We start from the raw sequence: 11007 nt of genomic DNA, 5'->3' as shown, positions 1-11007 counted from the left end.
GGCAGAGGATTTTTCCTCTAGCCGCTGCATGCAGACCGGATCTGGGGTCCACCCAGCCTCCTATCCAATGGGTACCGGGATCCTTTCCCGGGGGTAAAGCCTGGCCGGGGCGTGATGCTGACCACTCACCCCCATCTGGTGCCGAGGTCAAGAATGAATAGGAGCTATACCCTCTCTCCACCCAAGCGACCTATATGGTGTGTAGTGGGACTATTTTACTTTACTTATTACAGAAATTTGAATATTTCATTTTTCGTATGTATGTGCATTTGCGTACTACCGAACAGCCGACTGTAATCGCGAAGTCCCGCGTTCAGATCTTGTCCTGGCCCTAACAGAATTTTTTGTAGTTTTCTTCGTACCCTCTGCAAATACCGAGATAACACCTTAAAATAAAGCTACAACGGTTTCTTCGAGATCCTTTCCAGTCCATTATTCATTAATCAACCCTCCATTCGACCGCTACCTGGCCTTAGTTACTTGCGTAGACCACAAAATACATAAACAGAACCTCAAATGGTTATGTTGAAGTCAAAGTTGGACTCCACTCACCAGCCGTTACGTCGCAATGTACACGCCCCGATCCCCAGGAACAAAATTATAGGCTTGATAGTCCACTCCTGGTCTGATACAATCCCCTTCCAATTATCACTTACCATACCCGAACCCTTCAGTGACGACAGAATAAGCGACACGGTGTGACGTCACTCAATACCAGCAAACAACGAACTCCATTGCGTAGCGGTTCTCAAAATGTAGTACCGGTACCCTTTGGGTAACGAAATATGGTTCTTGGAGTCATATACGTTACGCGGTGCAGCGGGTGGTTAAACTGATGGACCTTGCAACATAAAATTACTTCATGTACTTCCGCATTCAAAATTTGTTACCAAGCTGTACAATGTACTATTTTTTTGACGTGAAAACGTCTTTAAAATCGATGCCGGGTGTGGGGAGGCAATCGCGCCCAAATGAGCGACAGTTTCTGTCGAAGTAATTTCAAACTTCAATAACTCGGCTAAAAATAGACATAGCGCCGCCATCTTAGTCTCGTTTTAAAGAGGAAGGATGAAAGTTTGTGCCAGTACTGCTCCGACATTCGTGGCGGCCGGACGTCGCGAACTGCGCACGCGCAAAGTGAACCCACGATTTTCGACTTTCCGGATTCGACACGTGTCCATAAACGGGATGATATCTCAGAGACTAATTATCCGATCCGAGTGAACGAAGTGTTGTTTTGAAGAGGAGTGTATATATTACAACTCCTCCTGTCCTCCAAGTGTGTATCTCAAAAACTCATAAAGATACGATGCTGTGAATTTGAAAAAGTTTGAAAATTTCCCGATTTTCTTAAAATGTCGCGATATATGAGGGCAAAGTACAACCAGAATTACAAAAATCGGGCACGAATGCGTAGAGCACAAAATTCCAAAGAGAATGACACCGAAAACGCAGGGCCCGGACCCAAAACCAATGCGCAGTACTGCCGCGAATATAGGCAACGTAAGCGCGCTCGGACAACTCAGGCGGCATCTGACGAGCCTGGGTCAAGTATGGATGAGTACCAATTACGTACGTTTTCACGAAAATAACTGCGGCAGTGTCCGACACTGCCAGTCAATTTTTTTGGGTGAGGTAAAGCGACTTAAGTATTTATAAGGAATACAAATGTAGGTTGCGCATTTTCCAAGTTTGTTTTGCATGGAGTACCAAAGTTTCCCTCGTCTTAATCAGGGGTTTCATACAGAAAAAAAAATCGAAAAACCCTGTCATAGAAGCATAAGTGCCCTCAGTTATGTAATAAACACATACTGCCCACGTCCCCTAGGTCGATGACCTTGCCGTAAAGCGAAAGTGTTTTAACCGAAGGAAATTATTGGTTTTCCCGATCCAGACTCGAAATAATAATGCTTTTGGGAGCGTAGCGTCGTGAACGAGGGTATTTTCATGACCAATCGAACTAATACGATCGTAGTTATTTAGAGAACATTCTCCCTTCCTGGACAGCTGGTTACGAATCGAATATACTTTCCACCACGATTATTGACAGACGATTTAAGAATGGTACTGGGGTCGTTATTCCAGGACTTAAGTGTGATGAATCCACTAAATTACTTCCGTCTGTGAAACACTTGTCCACTAACAACAGTATTACAGACGCGAAACTGAGGATGTACGAAAGAGATGTCGATTATATCAGAGGAAGGTTCTTTACAAAGGCAGTGGAAGGAAGTTCACACTGGAATTGATGATCTTCACGCATTCCGATTAGACTTTTGACGTGAATACGTCTTTAAAATCAGACCGACATATCGGGTACCAGGACGGAAACGGCGATGTAACGTTTGCAAGGTGATCCATTCCGACACTAACTTCGTGACTAATAACACGATTGAAATAAATGTGGTCTCGTTCGATCGGGTATACGACTACGATGCGAGCATGACCTTGAGTTGGCGCCGCGCATACGCGAGGCGCGGGTGGGGGCCCGCGGCGACTGGCGGCCATTTTGGGCGTGGGCGAAAATTTCCGGGCAGTATATCTCGCGACTTTGATGTGCTAGCGCGCCGATTTTGGTGCCAAACGAAAGATCTCGTCTAGATCTGTTGTTAAATATTTGTTGGTGACAAATAAAAAATAAGGCGTGAAAAATTTAAAATTTCTGATGTCGGCCCATACTCACCGAAAAGCCCAGAGGAAATACAAGCAACGCATCTCATCGGAAAGGGCGTCTAATCGGCCATTGATCGGTACCGCCATGTCCGTGGCGGAACGAGTGAGACGGCTTCGGGAACGTCGGAAAGTCGACGCGGCGCGCGCGGCAAACGACGGCGCGAGCACCTCGACGTATTCACGTAAAACCCACGGCCGTGTCCCCGACACAGCCACACCCCGAGTTTTTTCACAAAGTGTGTATCATTCCATTATACCTCCAACAAATAAAATATTGACAAATGTTATGCTGGTTTTGCACATGTAACCAGATTTGACGTTGATTCTTTCATACTACATGTTGAAGGAAGGAGTCGGCCTTGCCGAACAAAGCCATTTTTGGTATGCGGGCGTGTAGCCATGCAATTGCACCTTTGCTCCTCGCTTTGTAGCTGTTTCGGTTACCTTTTGCCGACATGACTCCTTTATATTTTTAATTTGCCTGTTATTATGTTAGGAAAATTGTCAAAAACCAATATATAATTTACTTGGTATGAGAAATAAAACTGACGATATAAATACAATAAAGAGGAACACAGAAGTTTTACTAGAAGCTAGTAGAAAGTTGGGGCTAGAAGTAAATTCAGAAAAAAGTAAGTACATGTTAGTATCTCGTCATCAGAAGACAGGCGGGCAAAAACATATCAGCGTGGCTAATAAATCCTTTGAAAGTGTTACAAAGTTCAAATATTTGGGAACAACAATAACAAATCAAAACGATACTCATGAGGAGGTCAGGAGGAGACTAAATTCCAGAAATGCTTGCTACTTCTCAGTTCAAAATATTTTGTCTTCCCGTCTGATTTCTAAGAACCTGAAAATTAAAGTATACAAAACAATAATCTTGCCTGTTGTTTTGTATGGGTGCGAAACATGGTCTCTCACTCTGAGGGAGGAACACAGATTGCATGTGTTTGAGAATCGGGTGTTGAGGAGGATATTTGGGCCTAAGAGGGAAGACGATGGGGCGTGGAGAAAACTGCATAATGATGAGCTTAAAAATCTGTACTCCTCCCCCAATATTGTCAGGGTGATTAAGTTGAGAAGAATGAGATGGGCGGGGCATGTAGCGTGCATGGATGGGGGCAAGAGGTGTGCACCGGGTATTGGTTGGAAAGCCTGAGGGGAAGACACATCTGTGGAGACCTAGACACAGATGGGAGGATAATCTCAGGCGGGATCTATGGGAGATAGGAATTGAAGGAGACTGGATTTTGTTGGCCCAGGACAGGGTCTGGTGGAGGGCTTTGGTTAATTCGGTGATGAACCTTCGGGTTCGGTAAGGAATCTAGAGAAATGAAACTTCATTCTGATACACTGTAATTATCAGTTTTTGCACATTTGTCACCAAGCCTTGGTCCTGCAGTTCTTTGGCTAGTTTCTTCGAGTTGGTCGCTTTCAAATCTTTATTAATTGTTTTATAATACAGGATAATTAAAAAGAAACGTCTACAAATTGTCACCATATTTACATTTCACTCCTCCATCTGGAATGCTGTGGCTCCCCCCTCAAACTGAACTTCTGCGATTGCTTGTTGATTGTTCATTTCTGGAGGCCTTCTCCATCCGCAACCTGAAGACGCGCTATGCCGGGGTGACAAGGGGCCCACAATAAACGGGTTTCTGTCGCTTACTGCTTCATTTGTTGACAGCGGCGTTAAATAACGTGGGAACTAATGACGGTATCAATGTTCGTTGTGTCGAATACGTTGAATATCGTAGTGAGCCCTCGGAAAACAGCGGTATGCAGAGAATCATGGCAGTGGGAATGTCTCATTGGCCGATTTGGCGATGACTTCATGCAGCTTGAGGCGCTGTGTGGGGCGGCGGGGATCAAGGACGCCGGGTGAGGAGCATTCCACTAGAGTACAGTCGTGTCAGAGCGCGAGTTATCGTGTTCTGATTTTACTGCACGAAGGCCCAAAACCATAATGAAAAATTTGATTATCTTGATCTCCTTTACAAAAGATAAGTTGGTGATTTGTTGGGAAAACAAAAACTTAAACTCTGATGCCTTGTAGAAACTTAGCGCATACCAACAACATTGTGGAAAAAAACCTGAAAGCGATTAATTCAAAACTTTCTGAACCGACCGCTAGGTGCCATTCTAGTAAGCGTAAACACATCTACTCATGTTACAGCACTTGGAAACCGGTCACAACAGCAACGTAACAATACTAGTGCATCGCAGCGGCATCTGGATACCGTAGGTTAGAGAAACAGACCAGGAAGACAGTAACAGTATCAGTAATCATCAAGACACTGACTACGTGATGCCACTCTTGTCGTCATGGGTGTTCCTTTGTTGGAGTTTACTACTAATGAGGGCGCTTGTATCTTTCGGGTACTGGCATTTATTTCAGTGTTAGGTTGACAATGAATGAAAAAGTAGACAAAATCGGACAAACGTGCAAAACAATAGAGAATATTACTATGGCTATGCGTGCTGTGTAAAGCGGTTCCTTTTGGCCATGCAGAAACAGTCAAGCAGACATACGACGTAGCAACGAACCAGAAACCCACATTTAAACCTCCAGTGAATATGCTACACTGACAAACTGAAATAAGTAGCACAACCTTAGAACAATTTGTAAACGTCCTTCTGATATTTGAGCCAAATATGGTGGATAATCAAGTTAATTAAGGAGATGTTAGTAGATAAAAATAAATTAGATAATAGTGTGGCAATAACGCATGGAGAAAATGCTGACAGGGCTTTCGAGGTGTTTGCACCATGTAACATATGTCGTTGCTACAGGATGTACTAACATACTAGAAATGTAACATCGTGTGACATGGAATGTTGTAGGTTACTATAAAATACAGAGGGTCCAAGAAGAACATACCCAAACTTGACTTTCATGCCATCGCCAGGGTAATCAGTACAGCAGTAACGAAGCACTGAAATCTGACAAGGATGAACAGTACAGATCATGTTTATTTATTTATTATGCGACCTTTGCACGAAGTGCATAGAGAGGACGCATTATGGGCTGGACGTGTCTGTCTCTCCGTCCGTCCAATCGATTAAACTCGAGAACCACTGGGCAGATTTGAATGAAATTTTTTGGTGGATGCAATTCTGCACGATCTCAAAATCGTGCCTTATCCTACGAGCCGTGATAAAAAATGACTGAGAAAAGTCGTGAGGTAAGTGGGAACTATCGAACAGTACCTCGAAATGCCTCTTAATGCACGTTGCAAAGAACGCGGGAGGATATTGTGTGTATATTCCGATATGGAATGTGCTTTACGAGTTTGTTTAACTACGTTCCGACAATGTCGAATAACAGGTTGGGTTAGTAAGTCGGATTGGAATGGACGTGGACGAAAGCGGTCGTGTCATGGTTTGAGGTGTTGCCTAGAGGGACTGAGGAAAGCCACAAAGGTCATGTCAGATTAGTTGGTATCCGGGCCGACATTTAAACCTCTCGGATACGAAGTGGGAATACTAACCACTCGGCCGTGATGGCTAGTCAGCGAAACGAACATATGCAGTATTATTCATGTGAAATGTAATGAACAGATCAGAACAGCGCGAGTTTCAGAATGGACAGAGTAGCATTGAAAGGGCGTGAACATAAAATAGCGCCGGTGACATCGAACAGTTGGCATTTGGGTCTAATGCCAACCAAGTTCCCTGCAGGTTCCTAACAAACCGAGCGAGCAGAGTAGTTGGGTGTATGCGGACAATAAATTGATTTCAGCTCAAAGCGAAACGTGGCAAGAAATTGTGCAAGACCTAGAAACCTATTCAGTAAATAACAGAAATAGATGTGACGTACTGTAATTATTCTAGTAGGCAGAGTGTAATCCAAGTGGCATTCGCACGCTGGAGACTCCACCTGAGCTACAACTTTGTTTTTATAAATTACCGAGATGAAATATTTATTCGTTATGTTAGACAGGAAACTGTTTCAACCGCACATAAATTCTGCATTGGTTAAAAAGCTCGTTTCCTGTGGATAAAGTACACTTTTACCTGCGACGTCGGGGTATCTAGAATTAACTTCTACCGGTGTGGAGCTGGGCGGCCGTCGTTATATGGAAATACTTAATGTTTTAACGACGTAACGAAATTCAGCAGTACCAAAGATATGGCATAAATATCTCTGGAATTAAGAGTATCCAGACCCAGCCTTGAGATGATAATGCGACCCGACTAAGGCCCAGTAATCCTCGGTTTTGGACTTAAACATGTTTATCTCCGTGTCAGCATCAGATGGGCTACAGTAATTAATTGTTAACACGTCGCAATATACCAAATCTAGTCCACCTTATAATTCTGAATTAAGGATATAAAGTAACTTAAAATGCACACGTTTTAGTTAAAATAAACTTCATTGTGTTTTAACGTGGAAGGTTGCCTAAGGCGTTATGAAATACAATATGCCTCCATAGTATATTTCCAGCATGGCTGGTTATTTCTCTTCTCACGCCATCTTGCTTCTCAAGGCCTCGTCAATTAGTTACGCTTGGCTCCTGCGGGTACTGGAGGAGATTAAGGAGTTTACGAAACCAGCATGGAGTGTGGCGTCATAAAATGAAAATTTTCATTTTAATAATCTCAACCTTCTGCCCCCCTTCCCAAATTCAAAACCGTTCTGACGTCTGTTTACCATTTCGTCATCACGAATTTTATAGTTCTGGATCGAATATGTAAATTATAAGATTTCTTTTAAGACTTGTTAAAATATAATTGAATGCATTGGAATAAAGAGGGCACATGTCACAAAACAAGCATTTTAGCAAAGTGGAAAAATTATGTAATCCATTATGGTGTTAAAAAATCTAGTATCACTGTTCATTAGTTGCAGTTAGCAATATTCAGTTACCACGGTTTCTTTATCATTAATAGCCCAAGTAATTTTTGTTTTCAATGTATGCCCTGTAAGTGTTCTTCTGAAGTATAAACTTTTTTGGGGGGGTGGGGGTGGTTCAAAGTCCCTGTCACAGAGTCCTCTGACAGATTGAAAGATGTTGAGAATCTCCTATTAGCAGCTAACATTGAAGTATGGTTTCTGTTTTGGCCATGATGGCAGCCGGAGGAGTATGCAGTTTCTTGATAGTTTCAGGTGTGTGGTTGGGAATGTAATTAAGTAACAAGGAACATTTTTTGTTGTGTCCTCTAATTTGCCCTTCAAGATACAGATACAATGTGACTTATTTTAGGTTATTTATTCCAAATGCATGTACCCAGATTTGGTGAAAATAAAATATCCCTTGCTGTGTTGTGTGGGAGCAGTAGATTTTATGGTTTCTAGTTAAAATTATAGTTGTTTGACTTAACCACCAAAACACAGCTGTAATCTTGTATATGTCATAAAAACTAGAACTTTCATAAATGTCAAATCAGTGACATGTCACATTCTCAGTTTGTGAAAGAATGATGGACTCCAACAAGCTATATCTGAGTGGGATACGTGATGTTTTCATGCAGGTTTATTGGTCAGCACTTAAAGGTATTCCTCAAAGAAACACAATATTGGAAAAAATACTGACATATGCCTTTTTCATTCCCTTGCATTCATATATGAAAGTTGCCTCATTTGCGAATTTGTAGACTCATAGTTTCTTTTTTCGCGCACGCGCACAAACAAACAATTAACATTATGTCATGCTGCTTGATTTTGACTACAGGTTTTTGCAGACTGAATCCTAATATAAACTGTCTTTGATGGTGCTACACAATTACATTAGATAAATTATTCCCTCCCTCCCCTATTCTCACTAATACCTTCCTAGTTTTTTTTTTAAATTTATATCTGGCTTTATCGAAGTATTCTTCCGTATTCCATAATTCTACAACCTTATTACATTTTATAATTCTGTTACAAGTTCCTCAGTTGCTAATAATAAATCATTTCCTACTAGAAATAAATTGTTCCATGTCACACAGCTGTAAATATGGTGAAGGCCATCTGAACAGACAGATGCCTCAGTATACCAATGGGTTAATGACCTATAAGTGGAAAATTTAGGATATTGTGTTTTTTTTTATCACCTCAGGCCCTTGAAACAAATGTTGGGAGTATTTTAAAATTGGCCACATTCACTTCCTTTTACATTCTTTCTAGTTCGCCGTTAGCGTATTATTTGACAATGTATAAACTCTGCAGTCCAGAAAGCACAAATACGCTTCTTCCCAGAAACAGATTATTTGATCTGCCGTGTGGCTCATTCACATGGCCAGGAATGGAACCAGTAGCAAGACTGATAGAAAATAAGACCATTTCTGATGTGTTCTAACAGCACGCAGCATACCAACTCCATCATATTTTATTTAATTCTTTTATGACCATAGAATTCACAACAGAAGACAAACTCGAGTACCAGTTCAACCCTGTGACATCAGGGGCCCTGCATTTCAAGGTTAAGGCAGCAAATGATGCACACATTGCTCTGACAGCTGGCCCAGCTGAAGGGGATCCAATGTATGAGGTAGGTTATGTCCTGTTTTGTGCTCATTTATTTCTTCTGAGTCCATTCTTTCAAAACGTTTTAGTTCCTGAATTAAGCCAATATACTGGTGCAGTCCATAAATTATCCAAGTTTACTGTGAACTGAAATCTGACATTGAGATCAAAGCAAATCACTTTTTTTTAATCATGATTCTTCATAAATAAAGTTGATACTAGGACATAACATCAAAGTTGTTTGAGGATGAGTAATTGTTTTCTGTTTGTGTAAGTTGAACCCAATGTATGGTGATTGCACTTTGAATGTTCTCAGATTTTTATTGGAGGCTGGGGAAACTCTAAGACTGCTATCAGGCGAAACCGTCAGAAACCAGACAAGGCACTGGCAGACACACCTGACATCTTGAGTGATGCAGAGTATCGTGGCTTCTGGATCCGCTGGACAGGCGGCTCTGTGGCTGTTGGCAAGGAAGGTGAAGTGACCCCTTTTGCGACCTGGGACGACCCTGAACCATTTGGTATTGGCTACTATGGTATTTGCACTGGCTGGGGAGCGTCTGGGTCCTGGCTCATTGAAGGTGAGTGAGAAATGATTACGAGTGAAAACAGTAAAATATGAAAAGTAATATAAATGCTACAGATACAACATATTGTTTTTGTATACTAATGAGGTATTTCACCAAAATCATGTAAAATGAGGAAAATTTGCTTGAGTGTCTTGTCAGAAGTTTCTGATTGTTCAATGTATGTGTGTGGTTGCATAATTATACTGGGAAGGAGTTATAATTACAAATTCACACCTACACCAGTTGATAGAAAAACTCTCACAGTTTGTGCACACCTCACAGAGAATTTATGCGTGCTCCTCGAGCCACGCCAGATGTCGAGATGACAATCCAACTCATCCCAAACTTTGTACAGTGTCCCCCTAGTGATGGAAGTTGTGACAATTGTGTCATTTGATAGAAAACTTGGAGAATCGACTGGTATGAAGTTCTAAGTATGTCGCATTTGTTTACTATATCATTTTGAAAGTATAAAGTCTTTTTGTGCTCATTGTATAAAAAATAGGCAGTGACCTATATTTTGATCTCTTATATTTTAAATGCTGTTAGGAAAGTTTGTTTTTCTGTGGTTTTGGTCATTCTGTGGCCAGTACCTAAGTTGTAACGTGCAGTGCTAATGAAAGGGAAGCCAATGAACACACAGCAAGGATGGAACAGGCTGTGGTAAGAGTTTAAGTCGATATTTCTTTTAGGTATTTGCATGTTGAATTTATATTTGAGTTTGTAGATTTTGTGGTATATGTAACAGAAGCTTTGTGGGCATGCTGCATTCTTAAATCTTGTCTGTATATGTGTGTTTCATTAATTCTCTGTGATTCTGATGAAAATTCATACTGCTGATCCTTATTAAAATACTGATGTATAGGATTGTTTTATTCCCAAAACTTGGATGTGATTTTCCTTAAGTTTAATGAAGATAAGTCATCATAATACACAAATATTTTGTTCACCAGTATTGGGCAGTGTGAATAAAAAAGAAGTGTGTGCGTCTTGTAATAGTATTAACTTATATCAATTCTAACTGTTAGCATTGGCACAAATTTATGGGTAAATCAGGTTTTTCCAGTTTATGCTGGAAAATAATCACACTGGCTCACTGCCAAATATAAGTTTTGGCACGAGATTTTATGTCTTGCGTCTTGCTATTACCCTCAGCTACCTGGTATGTGAACTGTAGGTGCAGTATTATTTTTGCTTCTGTGAAGTGAAATTTTAAGCCAAAAGGAATTTAGTGGAATCAAGTTATTTTTAGACTGTTGGAATACTTGAAGAACAGGAATGCTTTCTCATAAATCCCACTTTATAAAAACA

The 11007-nt window shown here is 41.1% G+C and overlaps 1 protein-coding gene across 2 annotated transcripts in view; it reads left to right on the top strand.

The window, feature by feature from the left end:
• LOC110834161 (uncharacterized) overlaps positions 1 to 11007 on the top strand; it is a 29809-nt gene that overhangs the window by 5437 nt on the left and 13365 nt on the right. The window contains exons 2-3 of one of the 2 annotated variants that reach the window (XM_087357709.1): positions 9016 to 9152; positions 9444 to 9708. In XM_087357709.1, the coding sequence (XP_087213835.1) occupies positions 9016 to 9152; positions 9444 to 9708 (402 nt within the window). Of the gene's footprint in view, positions 1 to 9005; positions 9153 to 9443; positions 9709 to 11007 lie in introns of those variants that run through there. The other variant, XM_087357710.1, reaches the window with a different exon arrangement.

Source organism: Zootermopsis nevadensis, unplaced genomic scaffold, assembly GCF_977971745.1.
Source record: "Zootermopsis nevadensis isolate Lab colony 2312 unplaced genomic scaffold, Znev_1.0 Znev_ptg000028l, whole genome shotgun sequence".
In the NCBI taxonomy this organism is placed as follows: Eukaryota; Metazoa; Arthropoda; class Insecta; order Blattodea; family Termopsidae; genus Zootermopsis; species Zootermopsis nevadensis.
This window is presented reverse-complemented; position numbering and strand designations above follow the sequence as displayed.